An 18,680-nucleotide genomic window follows, 5' to 3' on the forward strand; every position below is an offset into this window, starting at 1 on the left:
AGCGTGTTGCCAGGACTGCCAGCCCATGTCCCGCTCCTGAGGGAGGAGGGGGCGATGCAGGGTCCTCCTTGCACAGCCTTCCCATGGCAGCTGCTCCTTCAGCTGCCTGTGCCAAGCACTGATCCCAGCCCAGGGCTGGGCTCGGGGCACCAGGTGTTGCATGTTCATTCCTTTACCAGGGGCAGTTCTGGGTGCCCCGAGGTTGTGTTAACCTGGGAGGCAGCCATGAGAGGGCTGGGAAGTGCTGTCCACTGCCTGTGCTGTCCCTGTCCCTGCAGGCATCTCCGTTCGGCCTGGGCGCGCTCCCTACGTGGTGGGACACAACCTGATCAAGGCACATGCAGAGGTCTGGCACCTCTACAATGAGACCTACCGGGCCAAGCAGGGAGGGCTCATCTCCATCACCATCAACTCTGACTGGGCAGAACCACGCAACCCGCACAACCAGGAGGATGTGGAAGCTGCCAGACGATTCTTGCAGGTACAGAGAGCCCTGGTCATAGCTCTCCCTGCTGCTCCTGGTCACACCCCCTCTCCAGGTGCTGGATGTGCCCAGAGCCTAGGTCAGCATCTCATTGAAATAAAAGGATGAGGCAGAGGCATCTCTGCATGGAAATGTATGTAGCCTCTTATGAGGGCTGATCAAGAATGCAACAGAAATGAGACAAAATATGGTTGCAGTGACAAAAGCTTATTAAATTTACTCCTGTTATATTGGCATCCATCCTTGGGTATCTCCGTGTGCCTGTTCGTTATAAATTCAGGTATCACCTATAAAGCAGCACGTGACAGAGGAATGGCTAAATCCCATGTTTTGATATATGATTTATCCTCCCTTATTTCCTGGTTTAGTTTTTTCTAGGGTGGTTTGCTCATCCCATTTTCAAAAATGGTGATTATAATGAAGTGATGAAAAGAAGGATTCGGGAACGAAGTCTGGCTCAGGGCCTGAGCAAGTCCCGGTAAGAGCCCAGGCACACACCTGCTTTTGTTTCACTAACTGTGCTGAAACCTGCTTTTCTTATAGAAATGATACATTTCAATGATTCTATTCCAATGTTACTGTACAAAAGCTTATTATATCCTCACAGAAAAATTCTAGTGTACATTTTCATAGAACCACAGAATGGTTTGTGTTGGAACCTTAAAAATCACTTCGTTCCAATCTAGGCAGGGGGGCTTTGCCTATTCCCTGTCTTTACCTCTTTTGCAAACTAAATTTACTAATGTAATGTATCTTTGGGGTAATAAATTGTCAGCTCAGTGACACAGTAACTGCCCTGCATTAGACACAGTACTTTACCTGATGCCTGTGGTAAATTTGTTTAACTTTTCTTAAAACTATGTAGTAAACTCATTGGTCCCTCTCAATTACATTCTAATTTTCCATTCCCAGTTCCCACTTTCTCTCCTTGTGCTTGTGGTGCTGGTACCAGGGATCCCAGCAGTACCCATGGAGTGTGTGCAAAGTGTATTGTATTCTCTGTTTTCTCTTGCAGACTTCCAGAATTTACTGAGAGTGAAAAACAAAGAATTAAAGGCACATATGACTACTTTGGTCTAAATCATTATACCACAGTTTTAACATACAACCTAAACTATCCTAAGGGTGTTATATCATATGACTCTGATAGGTAAGAGATGAATGTAAATTATTGGTCAAGTAAAATCTGCACACCTGGAGCCTGGGTCAACTGACAAGTATAAAATTTATAGCAAATAAAGCTCTGAGATAGGTGTTTTAAGCTGTTATAACCAATACCAGGAAAAATATATCCAAACAGTACCTGTGGTGCTTTTATTTTCACAAAAGTCCAGCAATAGCCCTTTGTTTTTACAGACATGAGATGATAAACAATATTTATCATATTTCCTGCCCCCAGTCTGCAGTTTGAACTGTGTTATCCTGGTTTATGGATATTGACCCATTTGCTGTTTAACAGATTTAGGTCCCCCACTGCATTGGATAAATGTAAGTTCAAACCCTAAATCACTTCATGGTTAAGTATGCCTAAGTCAAGATTTTAAATTTATATACTAATTTTTTTCCCCAGCTTCAAAAGGTAAACAGTAGGCGTTTACTAGTGTTTCTAATGACAATTCAGGTAATGGTGGGACCACACAGAGGTGAAATTATCTAATGTTTAGCCCTTTAGGACAGTGGGTTGTCTTTCATTCCTGCACATAGGTGTAAAGGGCAATTTTGTGTGCTCAAGCACTCTATTATGTCTTGAAAAGTAGAAATGATGTTGTAGCATACAAAGGTTTGGAACCAACATCACATCCTCAGCCACAGCTGATTTACACAGCGTATGACTGTAAAGCAAAGCATGAGAAGTGGTTTTCAGGCTTGTGAGCACCAGCAGCACCTCAGCCCTGGGCATGGAGGTGCCTGGCACATGGGACTGGCCCTGAGCAGTGTCCTTCTCCACAGGGGCACAGCCACAGTGACCGACCGCAGCTGGCTGAACTCTGGTTCCATCTGGCTGAAGGTGACGCCCTTTGGATTCAGGAAGATCCTCAGGTGGATAAAGGAAGAGTACAACAACCCTCCCATTTATGTGACCGAAAATGGGGTCTCGGAAAGGGGAGCCTTTCAATTCAATGACACTTGGAGAATGCATTACTATCGGACCTACATTAATGAGGCACTGAAAGGTAAGAGTGATTATTGACATCTGGTCAGCCAAAGCTCTAGAGAGCAGCAGTGGCTTTGCCATAAGACTGATGTGTGTAAAGCAAGTTTTGAAGAGCTGAAAGGCCACTGCCATCACACTTGCAAGTTACACAGTCACATGGGCTTACCAAATCCACTACCAACAGCCTTTGGGTTTACCAAAAACTGCCCCATGGATAGTCACAACTGTGCCAGGAAAGATGATCTAAAGGAAGAACAAACTGTGGGTTTAGTGGGGTAACCTGCAGGTTTTTTGATTTGCTGCACCTGGTGAGACAAGGTACTACTACCTGATAAACTCCTATTTTGGCTTCTAGTCTGACTACTGCTGTGTCTAAAAACTGCATCTTTGTTAAAAAACTGTAAAAACCCAACCCCCAAACTGGTTTCAGTTACAGCAGTGGTCAAACAACTTCAGGAAAGGGCTTTTTCAGTTTGCTTTTCTGACATACTGGGAACTGCCAGCCAGGTGTTCAGGAAGTGCTCATTTACTGCCGTGTAGCAGCAAGGCCCCACATACAGTAGTTTAAGCAATGGTTGCATTTTGATGGCTTTTCTTCTCTGTTCCTAAACCTTTGTTTCTTGAACAAAAACTTTGATTTTTGAAGCAGAGAAAAGCAGCGCCCACTCCTGGGCACTGAGTGAACTACCCTGGCTGCTTGTTGGCTGTAACTTGGCAGCTGAGCTACCTCAAAGCCGCTGAGCCAAGTCAACACAGGAAAGAGATGGGAATAGGGAGAACAAAACCAAGGAGGCCAAAGTGGCAATAACCTCACTGTGGGCTAAGTGTGGATGTGCTGGAGCACCTTCCTGCCCTGGCTGGCTGAGGGGTGACCACCAACCTGCTCTCTCTTCTCTCTTCTCTGCCTGCAGCCATTGCACTCGACGGTGTCAACTTACGGGGCTACACTGCGTGGACACTGATGGATAACTTCGAGTGGGCAGTGGGGTATCAGGAAAAGTTTGGGCTCTACCACGTAAATTTCTCAGACCCTGCCTTGCCACGGCGCCCCAAGGCCTCAGCCAAGTATTACTCACAGATCATAAACTGCAATGGGTTTCCAGACCCAGCAACAGGCCCACATCCCTGTCTGGAACAGGAGCCAGAAGGTAAGTGACGCAGCAGAAATGATGCTTTTGTGTTTGCATCTGATCCTAAAAGAGTTCCATAATCTTAAGGTCTTTAGAGACACCACCATTTTCTGCACTATTATTTTTAAGGACTCCAATCAATGTCACTTCCCTATGCAACACCAGACCAACAGCACAATCTTGTGCAAGAGCACCTTAACACGCCGGTCTCCAAAATGTAGCAAAAGCTATTCCATTAGACTTTTCTCTAACAGAACTGCCCAAGATGCTTTCCAAACCGCACACATTCAATACTCCCACAAGATTGTTTAGAAAAAGTTTTGAATGCTTTATACAAATCCTTGTTTTGGGTAAGGCTTTGGAAATACCGATTCTTTTGTGATTTGTGTCTTCTCAACTGGAGCAGTACAATGAACAGCCACCAGTGTTAGTGTGGGGGTTTGGGAATGAGAATACTCACCTGTACTACCAGGAATTACACTATCAGCCTCAGCTGTGCATTTACTCTGAGCTGAAATTGGTTCAACCCCTGATTCCCCAGAATTACGGCCCCTGCCAGAATACTGGACAGCACTGCTGAAAGCCTTGTGGAGGCAGGAAGCAGCAGTGCCCACACCTGCATGGAACAGGTCCCCCAGGCTCTGTCCTAACACTTTCTCATTGTTTTCCCGTTCAGTGACACCAACAGAGCCCACTCCGGGAGCAGCTGACAGCGTGAGCTTTTTGGGATTGGAATTGACATCCCAGAATGCAGAAATAGCACTCTATGTGCTTTTTGCTCTTTCTGCAGTTGGAGCATTGGGCTTGGCTCTTTTTGCATACAAATATGGAAAATCATCCAAAAGATCCCATAAACAATCACATATGGAACTTAGTAATAAAATGTAACATTTCCACCTGATAAAATGTTTGTTTGGTTTGTTTTTTCTTAAAAAAAAAGGTCTATACCACCAGGAAACCACTGCTTGCAGTATTGCAGCTATCTTGCCTCAGAGATGGCTCCCCAGCATTTTGTTGTTTGCTTTCCAATTTAAAAAGGGGGAGGAAAATTATTTTTCTATGTTAACTGTCTCTTTTGTCCATGGGCATTATTGATTTGATTTCTTAAAGACCAAAGTAAAATTGCTTGTTGCTATCTGCATATAAGGATTCTCAACTTCAGCTGGCATCTGTCCTTGCTTCATCATCATCAATCAACAGTTCTGAAAGGAACCTGTGGAAGTTCTCTGCTTCTTAGACTTTACAGATTGGATTTTCACCCCTCTTTTCCTTTACTTCATGTACAACAAAGTCATTTTAACTGGAACAAAATGTTTGTCTGCTGTATTTTAAATTTCAGTGCATGGCCCTGCTTGCTTCCTTGTGACACCAGAACGTCAGAGGAACTTCACAAGACACTTATGTTTTCTGGAAAATAGTTTATTGAGTGCTTAGGGAATTAAAAACTACAAGGTTTTGCTTGCAGTTGCAGAAGCAAGAAGAAAGTTAAACATAAATTAGTTATCTGATTTGCTACTTATAGTGCTTCTGAAACCCTCATTTTAAACAGTCATTGTCTACCATGACCTTTATATTAATATATCTGGCCCTTAAATTCATATAGCAGAATATTTATAGATTAAAAAGTGCCTTTCTATGGCAGAGGGCAATATTTACGAAAGCTGATGGAGATTTTCAGTCTTTTTACTAGGTTTCACCTACACCCACTTGATTTTTCTGACATAGGTGACTTTATTCCATAATCCACCACAGGAATGAGAATTAAGTAATTCTGTCAGTGTAGAGTAAGCCCCACTTGTCCAGAAGCTTTAGTTGACTTAGATCAAATAAGAGAAGGAAAAAAAAAAAAAGCAGCCAAATAGTAACTGCAGTTACCCAAAACTACATTTGTTGTGTAGAATTTCCATTCCAAGTATTGTTTTCATCTTCTCCATCATCTTGAGTCCTCAGTCTGTATATTTTGCCTTCTTTTTTGAAGTCTTCCCCCCGCTTTTCCACGACTCGTTTCCTCACTGCTTGCCTAGGGCACAAAGAACAGTGAGGTTTGACAGTTTCCTCAGTAATAATTACACAAGAGAAGCAGCAAATGCAATAAACACAAATCATGCATCCTTCCTTCTCTTATCCTCAATAATAGTTTTCTTCAGCCTTTTGTTTCCTTGGAAAGCAATACCCGGGTGAAAATTTGTCACTCAGAAGTCAGACAGAGTTGGCAGACTCTCATTTTCCCTGTCATTGAAGCAATATGTTGCTGCTTCACCAGAAACAGCTGAGCAGCTCTCCTGGTACATGGGAGATCTCATTCTTTAGGCAACACAAAACCTGTCAAAACCAGACTTCATCTGCTTGTGTTTCTTGTACAACCATACTGACACAGTTTGGTATCTCATTTCCAACATTTTTATCTTCCAAACAGGATCAGCTGAAGTGAAGCTCACCTTTGTAGTTACAGCTAAATTCCCTATTCATAAATGACTGCAAGACAATGCTTTCTCTACTGTGTAATTACAAGTTCAGTTCCCCACCACAAGATTAGAGCAATTGCAGCAAGTAGCTTGAGAAATAGCTGCATTAAACAGTTTGCCTTACCTGCTTTGCTCCACACTGCCTGACGTTGAGGGAGCTGAGTGGTCTTGCTGATGAGCTGATCTCCCAGAGGGCTGTGAGGGGGGTGGGCTCGTAAACAGAAAGTTGCTAATGAATCTCCAAACCGCTAAAAGGGGGTAAAGGATTGTGCCCAAGAACTTCCACAGATCACTGCCTGAAGCCTGAACGACAGAAGTAGCAGGTCTTCCTGCCTGTCATGAACACACAAAGCAAACTTGTTAGGCATTAAAGTTGTGCTCTTGTAGACAGAGTATTTCACACATAATTTTGAAGTAGCTCAGCAGACAAAAAAGAACAACTTTGGTTACACATTAGACAAGTATCACCATTTACCTACTTCAGAAAAACTTCTCCAAATCAGTCTTGACAAAAACTGAAGTAGTTTTGCCATCTGTTTAGACAAAATTCCCAAATTCAAACCAAATACTATAATGGCTGACTGACAGCAAATATCCAGCTACTGTACTGCTGTTTGCAAGACAAAGAAAAATCAAACAAACCAAAACCCAACACCTACCGGCAGCAATACTACTGAAGCACTGGGTGCTAACTCCAGTTCCAGTAACTTCTTTGCATAATCTTCTTTGGTAAACTCCCTCCTGGGAAACATTGTTGCCAGTGAAAAATTGCCATAAGTGTTACCAACCGTCTGTCAAACACATAAAGAAAACATTTTATTTATATTATAACTGTTCATTTTCAAACTACTGCAGATTTGCCAGCTGAATATACCTTAACAAGAGTTCTATATCAAACTATCAATCATCCTCAGAGTAGGATATGAAAAATCCCTCATTTCTCTCTATCTCTTACTAACGATACACTGCAGCAACACAAAGGCAGTTGGTGGCACTGGAGAAGGCTGCTACAAAATTCCCTTCAAACAACAAGGAAAGGAGTTGATGACAACTGCCACAATCAACAACTACTTGATGTTCACCAAGTCATAATCTGCACATAGCTGAGAAACAAAATGCCCATTTACCTGTGCAGCAAACTGCCTGGCTTCTTCTAGCCGTGCTTCAGATGGGAACTGGTTAGTGAAGGAAGATCCATCGGGGAGGCGGAACTGGATCCTGGCTATTGCACTGCAGGACAGGTACTGGGGTCAGTCAGGACATGAACACTTACAGACAAAGGCTCTGGGCCTTTAGCTTGGTCGTACTGAAATGTGGGAGAGAGAGACAGTCATCCTGCTCAGGGCAGTGCAGATGGGTTGTAAGATTGAATTCACAGTGGATAACCACCTGCTAGCTTCTCACAATGCATCTCTTCCATAACTCCATATAAGGACTCCATAGGTTTGGACAATTCTTGAACCAGCAGTGCTGGGCAAAGCAGGAGACAGCTCTGACATGGGCAGCTGATAGCCCTAGCCCAGCCTTGCTGAATCCAAGCCATCCACACGCACAGCCCTGCAGCTGCATCAGCACCGCTCCCCACTAGTGCTGACATTGTTCTGCCCAGGCATTATCTTTCACATTCTCACCTTATCTAGTCCCCCACCAAGCTCCATTATACTGGTATTTAAATCAAAGTTCAGACACAAAAAGCTCTTATCTAACTAAAATAACACAGGAGAAAAGGTGGTTAGTGTTTCATGATCAGGAATGTCAAAAGGATAAAAGCTATCAAAGAACACAGTGGTCATGTAAATAGCTACTTTTAATGTCACTATTTAAACAGCTCAACACAGCAACACGTTGTCAAGAGATTAGGAGATATATTAACTCTCTTTAAAAAGTTTCTTTACCTCTCTTCCCCAAAATACACACTTGTGTCTCTACTGCAACTCACCTTCTCTCCCTTTGAGCTGCCTCTTTTCTGGCCTCTATTTCAGCCTGTTTAGCCTGAAGAGCTGCAGCTTTTGCAGCTTCTGCTTCTTCCTTCGATTTTGCAAAGCGAGCTGCCCTCTCAGCACGATCCTGTGGAAGGATCAAAGGGAAACCTTAATTGTTAACATATCTTGTTGCTTAACAGTCATTAAAACAGACAGCTATGATCCATACTCATGAACCAACTGCACAGATACAAGCAGACCATATGGAGAAAAAGACAGTAGAACTGCAAAGAATTATTCACTGCCAAACTGCACAGTCTCATGTCATTAGCCAAGATGGCTCTTCTCACTGAGTCACTTCCCACAACTAGTTGTTAATAGATGATCTTCCCATGCAAGCTTAACACTCCAGGGAAGATAAAGGCAAAAATCTTCTGACAAGTTACATGACTGCAATTCTAAGAGTTCTACACCAAAACTTAATAATGAGGAAGAATTTCACTTGTTATCAACCATTTACATCCATATACAGGGACACATATATACAAACTTAGAAAATAATCCTCCTCACCATTTTGAGAGCAGTCCTCTTGTGTACGTTCTACAATTAAATACTCCCTGTGCTTCTCCTTTAGTACCATGCCTAAATTGCAATTATTTTTATGTCTATATGATAATTCTCAACTAGGCTCAAGCAATATGACAGAAATGTTTGTTCAGATAGAAAAGAATTGTGAAAATGAAAGCAGAAGTTTCATCTTATACATAGAAAATGCTACATAAACCCCAAACTAAAATTGTTACTATACAAGGCCACAGGATTCCAAATGGAAAAGTGAACAATCTTCCAAAGCTTCGTCAAATGAGAAAATTTATCATTTTTGTACACTGTGTGAGAGAGAAGCAGCAAGCTCTCTTCCAAAGTGCAAAATTTACCATTGCAATCTGTTGCCTTATGCGCTCTCTAGCAGCCTTCTCCTCTGCTTTTTCTCTGTTCCTTTCCTCCAACATACGTTTGGTCAATTCTTCTTCCTGTCGCCTTTTGTACTCCAACATTTCTTTACCAGTTTTCCTTCTTTCAATTTCTTTCTTAATTTCTTTCTGAATAGAGAGAGATAAAAATTGGACCACAAAATTGTCTTCGGCAAGAGAGAAGACTGAAGTATATTTGTTTAAGAAGCAATTAAACATTTATTCAAATAAGGGCATAAAGAAAAAACCTGCAAGGGGTTTTACATTTTTGTGTTACCTGTTCTTCTTCTTTCCTTTTCTCTTCTCGTCTTTCTTCAAGCTTTTTTGTTAACCTAAATTTAAGAATGTAGTGAGAAGTGTTATAATTGCAGTATTTTCAAATGTTAACGAAGCATTTGCAAACCCAGAAGAAGAGAACACATGAAAATGAGCTGTAGCACACTGCTAATACCTTGTGTACCAGCAGTGATTCATTCACATGTGGGTGCACCATCCATGCAAAGGGCAGTGGTGACTTCACCACCTCCTTTCCCATTCAATAGTTGTTCTAACGTGTTCCTTTTGTCCTTTTTCCACCCAGTAAATGAAGAATCCTACATATTCTTACTGTTGAACCAACTTATGAAGACATACAATAATGTATGATCTGTGGTAACAGAAACACTAAATCTCAATCTCTTAGCTATTTAAGCCATCTGGTTTCTTCTGCACATCACTTCCTAAAATGGAACACAAGTAATATATAGCCGTGACATAGATGCACATGCATCTGTTCCAACTATCTAGAAAAATGCCTCAGAATAAGGACTGACTTAAAAGAACAGAACTTAAATTTGTAAATACAGATTGACAATAAAATCACAACATATTTGAAGTCTGGGGAAAGGGCAGGCATGACCCAACATGAAAAGTCAGATAATCAGAAAAATGTTTGTATGGCAGCTGTTTTCTTAAAAAGAAAGTGGTAATTACCACAGAGCTTGGTCTCTTTTTCCCCCTTGCAAAAAATGCTGCAGATAAATTATGCCATGTTTGTATGTAAGATGAATGCATTTTTAAAAAAGGAACAATGATAATTATATTAAAATATTGACTGTATTGTCTTATCAGTGATAAGTAAAAATTATCCCTCTTGTCCCATAACTTCAGAAGAAAACTGAAATAAAGCATGAAAAGGCTTTAAAATATATTTTAGCAGTATAAATATTCCTATTTGCTAAATATGTGTTACAGTTTAAGACAGGATATTTCAAATAGTATCAGTCTTACTAAAAACAAGTTTATAAACAATATCCTATATTTAAAGACAATGAATGAAAGGAATTAATCATGTTTTGAACCTGGTGTTTCTGATCATCATACTTCAAAAAACTAAACTCAACTCATTACTGTTCACAGATCAAAGCACGAGTCTCAGAATAGGATTCCTTTGACGTTTCCAATATCCCCAAACTACAGCCATCAAATCAATCAGAAGAAGAAGAAATAAGATGATCTCTAGACAAAACCTAGGTTGGCATTTTATTACACCAATTTCCAGTGCTTTCCGTTCAATGTTTCAATTCATTCAAGAACTTGCAGCAAACATATAATCTCTAGTGAAGTTATATCAAAGGTGAACATATACAGTTTTCCAAATTACCTATTTCTTTCAAAGTACATGAAAAATGAGATTAATTAAAAACCTCATTTAGTATCAGCCCTAGAATTGTCACAGACATCTAATAAAAAATAAGACCACATAAATCTTTGCCAGATGACAACAGATTAAGCAACAAAATCCTGTAATTATACATGTTTCTTAAGAAAACTCAAAACCAACCCAAAACCCAACAAAACTGCCTCCTGAGAAACAAATACAACACATTAAGAAGTCTGCAAAACAAGACTTGCCTTTCTACTTTGAGTGTAAGATCATTCACAGGCTGAGCATCATTCACTTGCTCATCTGCAGAATTAGTTGCTTCCTGGCTTGCTTGACCTGAATTTGCTTCATCTTCAAGGGATTTACAAGAAAGCAATGCATAAGAAAAAAAGAAAAGGTGTATTTCTTGTCATAAGAATTATTAGGCTCATTGTTAGTCAAAATTTACAGCAACTGGGATATCTCAAGGAGATATGAGGTTCTGCTACTTAGATTCCCCCCTTCAACTATTTGGTTTCAGGTTACTAACCCAAAAGAACTTTTTAATTTAATCCTTTTTCAGGAAAGCATACACAATTTTTATTGAGTTATAAACCATAGATTCCTCACTTATGAAAACTAAGCAGAACGACAAGTTATCTTTCCCTCTAGACTTGAACAAAGCATTCTCGAATATCCAAGCTTTTCCTCAATGAGTCTGCTCAATATATTGCCTTTTATGTACCAGCATGTAACAACTTAAGAAAAACCATTTCCAAAGCAAATGAGGTGGCATTTGTGTCAAAACACTAACCATTACCAGCAGAAAATGTTATTGTCTCAGGCGTAACAGACTGAGGAGAGTCACAAACCCCTGCTGCTCTGGGTTCTGCACTTTCTGGAGCACCATCAGACTGAGGGGAGGGACAGGGAACAGATGACTGACTGCCGTTTTCCAAAGGCCGCCCTTTCCCTGTGTGCATCTAAGAAATTGGGAACAGAAACAATGGAGCCTATGAAAGTTCAAATTTTTTCCATAGGTTCAAACATCAAGACTGAATTATTATTGAGGAATCAGTCCTATTGAAAACATAAAACTAGAATTACCACATGTTGTTGAGTATAGTGCAGTCATGCATTTCATTTTTCTAATTTTAGTCTTCCACTTGAAATCAAAGTGATAAAGCTATCTACACTTATTTTATATTCTATAGCATAATTTTATAAATCTACATTACAGAACAATATTCCAAAACCACATACGGGCTTGAAGAGTAAACTCCTTAAAAGTGAGTTGTCACATTTCGTCATTTCAGTTTAGAATTCTTGACACATTTCTTCAATGCTGTGGGTTTACACAGACAACCTAAACCAAACAAAAATGAATGCAGCACTTGTGCACAGTGCTTCCAACCTGTGTACCGAATTCAAGGTAGCAGATTTTATTGTTGGAAGGACAGAACCCGTAACTCACACTTCCCAAAGGCACAAGCTAAGGGCCAGGGCCATCACTGTCCTGAGCACACCCAAGTCCATCTGGAAGATCCAGTGTGTCAGCAAGCATTACCTGTTTGACTTTATGGATTCTGGTAACCAGCTCTTCCACAGAAACGCTGCCAGCAATAACTTCCAAAGGGATTCCATTGTCTCCTATAAAAAAACTGGATGGGACGCACACTACGGGATCTGCACAGCGACAGTTAAGGGCAATGAATGACAGAGGTTGACAGAGTAACTGTACAGGCCAAAGCAGACATGCTTCCTACAGGAGCTTCTAGCCCAATACTCTTATCTCCAACTGGTCACCAGTAGTCAGGGCCAAGAGAGGAAGGAAAAAAAAAAAAGATGCTGGCAAATCTTACATGCAACTGGATAGTATTTCTTCTTTTCTCTGTACTGATTTCAGTCAAAATATTTTTCCTCAACTCTTCTGGCAACTGATTATGCTTTGATTTGAGAATGATTTTGTTTTAGTGTCAGACATCTTAAATAGACAGTAATGAAATCTCCACAGCATGATGGAAATCCAAGTTAAGATACAGAATTCCCAGCATCACACAGAATTAATGACCTGTAAGCAGTGACCTACTTAAGGAAGGCAGGGGTTTGCCTGACTTCACACCTGTGTATGTGACAGAACCCAGGCCACTGCTTGTTCCTCCTCCTCTGCACCTGTGAGCCCCAACTCATAATTGAAAGCATTTTTTGTTTGTTTTCTAATGCTGATTAGTAGGACCAACAGGTTATTTTGATTACATAAAGATTGAGATAATTTTCTATTTAGAGAATTACATAGGATTAACATAAAAAAAACCTAGTTTGTTCACTTTCTCTAATAACTGAAAGCAAGTTGAATACACAGATGGTATCTATTAACTACACAGTTCATTGCATGGTTTTGTGCCAAAATAAGTATTTTCAGTAACATTGCTTGTAAGTATTTGTCTTAAGAACGGTATTAACTTGTAAAGAGCAATTATCTGTAATCATAATGTAGCATGTAAACGGATCTCAAAGGATACAAATTTGAGAAAACTGCAGGCATGCTTCACTGTTTAAAAGAAAAGATTCATTTAGGAGGAGCAATCATTTTGCAACAACTTCAGATTAAGTCTTTCATCATAAAAATAACTGTCCTACAAAACTATTTAAATACTTGAGAGAACACTAAAAGCAAATTTGCATTGCATCTTATCATTAACATTCTGCAAAAGTGTTGACATGGTGACAATCCTTGGTTATCACAGTTGACTACATAAGAATTAGGAAAGCAGTGCTAAGAGGCAATTCAGGAAAAAGAAATCTAGTCTATTGAGCACAAATAATGTAGTAAAACTAATAAAAAGTCTATAGAGCATTTCAAAATAATACCATTTGGGGAAATGTCAATGCACTCTGTGCACACGGACTAGAACACAAACATAACAAAAATAGCTGAGTAATTTACCCAGGAACTTAAATGCTTCTCCATTCTATGTGTTACAATGGAGGCAAACACAATTTCTCTGGGGCTTTACAGATTTTTATCTTTCTAAATTCATGAAAGGTTTAAAATTCATTATGTAACTTGGCAAATCAAGAACTGCCTCTAGCAGTTGCATTTTTATTCCAGCATTTTTAATAGCATTTTTGTGTCTCTTCCTGTTGAGAAAGGGCAACTTCAAGGATTCTATTAGTAGTACTGGAATACAGTCTGAAATACACAGTGAGTAGGTGCAGAACACAACAATAATTTTTGACATTTTCTCAGGCTCTGGTGACTTCAGGACTACTGAATTCACTTCTATTCTGGAACCCTGTGTTTAGACTATCTCCTAATCAGGGTGAGGACTTCAAAAGCCTCTTACTCTCATTATCATCAATGAAAGATTGTATAAGGGATAGAATTAGAATCAAACCTTTTGGTGTCGATTTTAATAGCAACAAAACCATCTGATGCAGCTTCAGTCACCTTCTCATCTTCCCACCTTGCAGCCATCTCAGTAGATTGTTCATCTTCTCCTGCAAGACACAGCACACATGAGTTAAACCCACCATGAATTGCTGTTTCTGTCCTGAAACTGATTGCTTCAATCACTTGGAATCACTTTTGTAAGACACTCTGGGGATTATTTTCAAGTCAATTTATAATGGGCTTTTTTTGTCATCTGGAGACAATTCACTCCAGCTTGTTCACCTCGATAACATGTCAAAACTATCCTCTGTTTGCCCCCCGTTATAAATTTAATTACGTATTAGTACATCAGCTGCTAGTAGGTAAAACTATGTTCTCCACTTCCTGTAACACATAATTCGGCAGGTAAGGTTTCACAGTTTGACAGTGTTAAAAAGATGCCCAAACCAAGAGACATTTATTTGCAGATTATTTGTAACTTAGTTTTTGTATGCCAGTTCCTGACATGAACAGTAACAGGAGGGGAGGAAAAAGAGTGAGGAGCACAGAGGAACAAGAATAACAAGACCAGAGGAACTACTTGGGTAAGAGAAGCTGAGAAGGTGTTCAGGGGCCACAGATTCAGAGGTGTTATTTTAATCAGATGAAACATATCAATCATACATTTATCTTCCAAAGCACCAGTTTAGTGAGTGTCTGGGTTAATAAATAGATTCTGATGAGTATTAACCATCTTTCAACAAGTACACTGGCCTGCAACCATTTCTTTATCTTCAATCTGTATTACTTCCTAGCAGCTTGGAATGGACTGCAGTCTTGATGAAGAATCTGAGTCACAAGTATAGAAGTATAGTAGTCCATTATTCAGTGACAACAACAAACCACTTGTTTGTTTCATCCCAGTTGCCATTCCATGCAATATTTTTGACTTGTTAAAGATCAGGAATTATATGTGGAATCTCCCAGTGAAGTGCTACTGTCTGGTCACAAGGCCCCTCACAGGGGCATGTATCAAAAATACAATTTTGAAAAAGTGTTTTTCAACCGTATGTCTCAATTTTTCCCTGGAATTACTGGAGCAAGTAAGAAAGTACCTACCTCTATTATTATTATTCTGCGTAAGCAAGCAAATATTTATGCTATTTTATGTGGGAACCTTTCCTCTTGCTTTAAGTGCAGTGCTTCCAAGTGTGGTCAATGGATGCAGCTGTTGTGCCCAGAGCAGCTCGGCCTCCTCTCCTGTTTCCAAACGCTCACAGGCAGACAGCTGCTTCACCACACACTTTTTCAAAAGGACATGTGCTCATCCGATTAGGCTACTAAAAATATCTAAATTATTGCCTAACACTAACTTTTCCACACAAACAACTGCTGGAGAAAAAAGAATGCTGAAAGACACAAACAGGTCAGAGACTGCTCACAGTACACTCTGAGAGATGACTGAATGAAAATGCTGATAGCTCACATTTTATAAAGCTCTGTGCCATGATGCACTGATTAATATTGTGACTACCCACTGAACAGTTGCTTATTCTCATACATTTTTTGTTTTGATAACCCTTTCTCATTTAGAGGCTACGGTTCATTTATTACAGTTTTGTAGTAGTAATTATATCCTGAAATCAAAACTGCCTGGTCACAAGAAAAACATCAGAAAAGTCAAGAGGTCAAGCACAGCAGAACTTGACATAATTCATAATTCTGCTAAACACTGAGCCAGCACAACAGCCTCAAAATTCTAGTTCCCAAAACTCTCGGATTTCTTGTTTCCCAAACAAAAATATCACTTTATTTCACTTAGTGGAATGATCTATAAACAATTCACAGTCACACTTCCTCATCTCTTAAAGCTGATCAGGTAAATTTATATAGGGAAAATATCAATAATTTCTCAAGTGATTCATACACTGGACAAGACTCTTTTTCTGCAATAATTTCTTTCCTGTACAAGGAACTTACTCAAAACCATCATAAGTTGTCAGAAGACTTTAATTCCCTTATTCCTCAGCACGCAGTCATCAGGGAAGTGTTTTCCTTTCAGAAGGAGACAGATAAGACCAACTGACTTTTCCATGTCCAACATTTCATAACTACTCAGTAAGAATAGGACTGCCATTATGGAAATGCCAGGAAGCCAGGACATTAAACCGTTTGCCTCCTCCTCCTCCTTTGCGTCATTTCCCTTATTTAACTTGAAAAGTGCCTTGATACATCTTGGCTACAAATAACTAACAAACAGCTTATGAGTGCAAATCACCATTTTGTAAAAAAATTATTAAGTTAATAAAGTCATGAACAAAGGGAGGAGGATTGCTACAAACGTTATTAAAAAGAAACAAATATTTTTGCTTAAAGCTTTTTATTGTCACACATACACCCCTTCATTTTTTCACTCTGCAAAGCACTTTTTATGAGTGGCCTGGTATTTTCATGATCAGAACATGTCTAACTTTCTTATAGAACTCAGTCAGAATAGAGGAGGTTTCGTATCAAATGAACTATTAACTTTAGTTTAGTGCCTCAAAAACAAAAGGCTTTTTTTAACTCTGTAGGCTACAAAATCATCTAGAGAACAGCTACCAACAAGATACCAGAGAATCATAACATATGCTGGGTTGGAAGGGACCCACCAGGATCATCAAGTCCAACTCCTGGCCTTGCACATGACACCCCAAAAATCCCACCCTGTGCTGAGAGTGTTTTCCAAATTCTCCCTAAACTCCTCCCTGAGGAGCCTGTTCCATTGCCCAACACGCTCTGGGGAAAGAACCTTTTCCTGATATCCAGCCTACACCTCCCCTGACACAACTTCACACCGCTCCCTGGGGCACCTGCATTGCCAGTCCTGTTTCACTATCAGGAATGGTCTCCCTGTGCAGCAACACAAGGAAATTGCTGCTGGCAATTAGTTGATGCCACAAAGTAACTTGTCTGTTCCCTAAACACAGCTCCTGCTCCTGGTGCATTCAGAGGCCTCTAACATCTCACCTTAATACTTCAAACCAGTTTCCTAAGGCAGACACGCTTCGCCTCATGCTCTCTGAAGAGAATGGAGCAATCCCTTTTATTGTAACTTCCCATGAGTTCAAGGGGATCTTTGATACACTTACACCATCCCATCACCAGAATGTGCCATGAAGGTTTTAAACACTAAGCTCAAAAATGCTGGGATTATACCTGCAAGCAAAAACGCTTAAGGAGAAACCTGCTTGAACAATGTGCACTTACAGTCACAAACGCCACCTCATTTTTAAGATAAATAACCACATTATTCCTTGCTTGACTAGAAAATATTTCTGGAAGCAGAAAGAATGATCCACTTCTTCATTTTCTAGTGAAAATGTCAGTGAAGTGCAGAGGAGAGGGAAAGAAGGACAGGCAGATGGTGGCAGAAACCAAACACAGATGGACATATCAGAATTTCCTAATTTTTGTCAACTGTACCTAATAGCTATCCTCCACAATGGCCACCCCAAAATGATAGTTAACTTATATTTTCAATTTCTCTCACTAATTTTTTTTCCTTTAGTCATTTTTTGTCCCCTAGATGTTATTAGATGGAGTGTACAGAACCAAACACTGCAGAAAGCCTGTTCTCCAGCTGCTTTCAAATGCCTGTCTCCAATGGGAACTGTGGAGTGTAAAGGCTCAAAGTTACCATCATGGTGCAGTTTGAAAAATATTTCTGCCCAAACAACAAACCCAGTCTCTGCTAACACAAAACCAGACTATTCTTTCAGCACTCCACATCCTTCAAACACGGCTGCTTCCACACACAGCAAGAAAGTTCTTGGGCTTCCCAACTCCCTTTCCCAGCACATGTAACAGAACTGTTTCATGATCAGCTCTGCCACAGGTCAGCTGCCCTGATCCCACGGTGCCCACGGTGGACCAGATGTTGGCAGAACTCTCCAACTCTTCCACTTCAGAGATGTGGCTGGCTAAAGTCACACTCTCCCTTTTCCAGGACTTGTAAGAACAAACAAAACAAATCCTCACAGCACACCACAATGACAAAACTAGGTTACATCCCTGCAACCATAAATATACCTCCCCTGTATTTATACATATTCCAATATCCACAAGGTCAACATCAGCATCTAACAGGCCCCATTTTGTGCACAATTTTTGTTTCATAAAAAATACTGGACATGAGTTACAACATGCATTTCTCAGCCCCTGATATATGTATCAAGTTGAAACTACGCAGAGGCCCACCAAAGTCCCTCTGTCACTGCCCTCCTCAGCTGGGCAGGGGAGAGTATGTAATGGAAGGCTCATAGGAAGAGATAAGGGCAAGGAGAGATCACTCACCTGCTACCATCGCAGGCAAAACAGATCTGACTTGGGGAAAAATTTATTTAACTTATTACTAATCAAAAGTCAGAGCAGGATCATGAGAAATAAAAAAAAAAAAATCTTCTCCCCACCCTTCCTGCAATCAGTTCCTCACACCTTGTCTCTGTTGCTCCTTCCTCCTAAGGGGTTGAACTCCTCACACTCCTCCAGCGTGGGGTCCCTCCCAAAATCTGCA

The 18,680-nt window shown here is 40.3% G+C and overlaps 2 protein-coding genes across 2 annotated transcripts in view; one reads left to right on the forward strand and one right to left on the reverse strand.

Annotated features, from left to right (window-relative positions):
* Nucleotides 1–4,659, forward strand: part of LCT (lactase) — a 17,113-nt gene extending 12,454 nt beyond the window's left edge. Inside the window, exons 12-17 of the mRNA XM_017740273.1 lie at nucleotides 279–481; nucleotides 853–962; nucleotides 1,500–1,634; nucleotides 2,435–2,658; nucleotides 3,551–3,787; nucleotides 4,446–4,659. Of these exons, the coding sequence (XP_017595762.1) occupies nucleotides 279–481; nucleotides 853–962; nucleotides 1,500–1,634; nucleotides 2,435–2,658; nucleotides 3,551–3,787; nucleotides 4,446–4,657 (1,121 nt within the window). The 3' untranslated portion in view covers nucleotides 4,658–4,659. The remainder of the gene's footprint in view (nucleotides 1–278; nucleotides 482–852; nucleotides 963–1,499; nucleotides 1,635–2,434; nucleotides 2,659–3,550; nucleotides 3,788–4,445) is intronic.
* A 508-nt stretch (nucleotides 4,660–5,167) lies between these two features.
* On the reverse strand, nucleotides 5,168–14,286 carry UBXN4 (UBX domain protein 4). Its single transcript, XM_017740161.1, has 12 exons — nucleotides 14,151–14,286; nucleotides 13,275–13,303; nucleotides 12,320–12,438; nucleotides 11,567–11,735; nucleotides 11,022–11,124; nucleotides 9,406–9,460; nucleotides 9,093–9,257; nucleotides 8,174–8,301; nucleotides 7,362–7,464; nucleotides 6,894–7,025; nucleotides 6,359–6,567; nucleotides 5,168–5,789 (listed from the first exon to the last, which is right to left on the reverse strand). The coding sequence occupies exons 1-12, from the start codon at nucleotides 14,228–14,230 to the stop codon at nucleotides 5,651–5,653; spliced, it is 1,431 nt and encodes a 476-aa protein (XP_017595650.1). The 5' UTR covers nucleotides 14,231–14,286; the 3' UTR covers nucleotides 5,168–5,650.
* Nucleotides 14,287–18,680: the final 4,394 nt, after the last annotated feature.

The sequence above is a fragment of the Corvus brachyrhynchos genome, unplaced genomic scaffold, assembly GCF_000691975.1.
Source record: "Corvus brachyrhynchos isolate BGI_N302 unplaced genomic scaffold, ASM69197v1 scaffold126, whole genome shotgun sequence".
Classification (NCBI taxonomy): Eukaryota; Metazoa; Chordata; class Aves; order Passeriformes; family Corvidae; genus Corvus; species Corvus brachyrhynchos.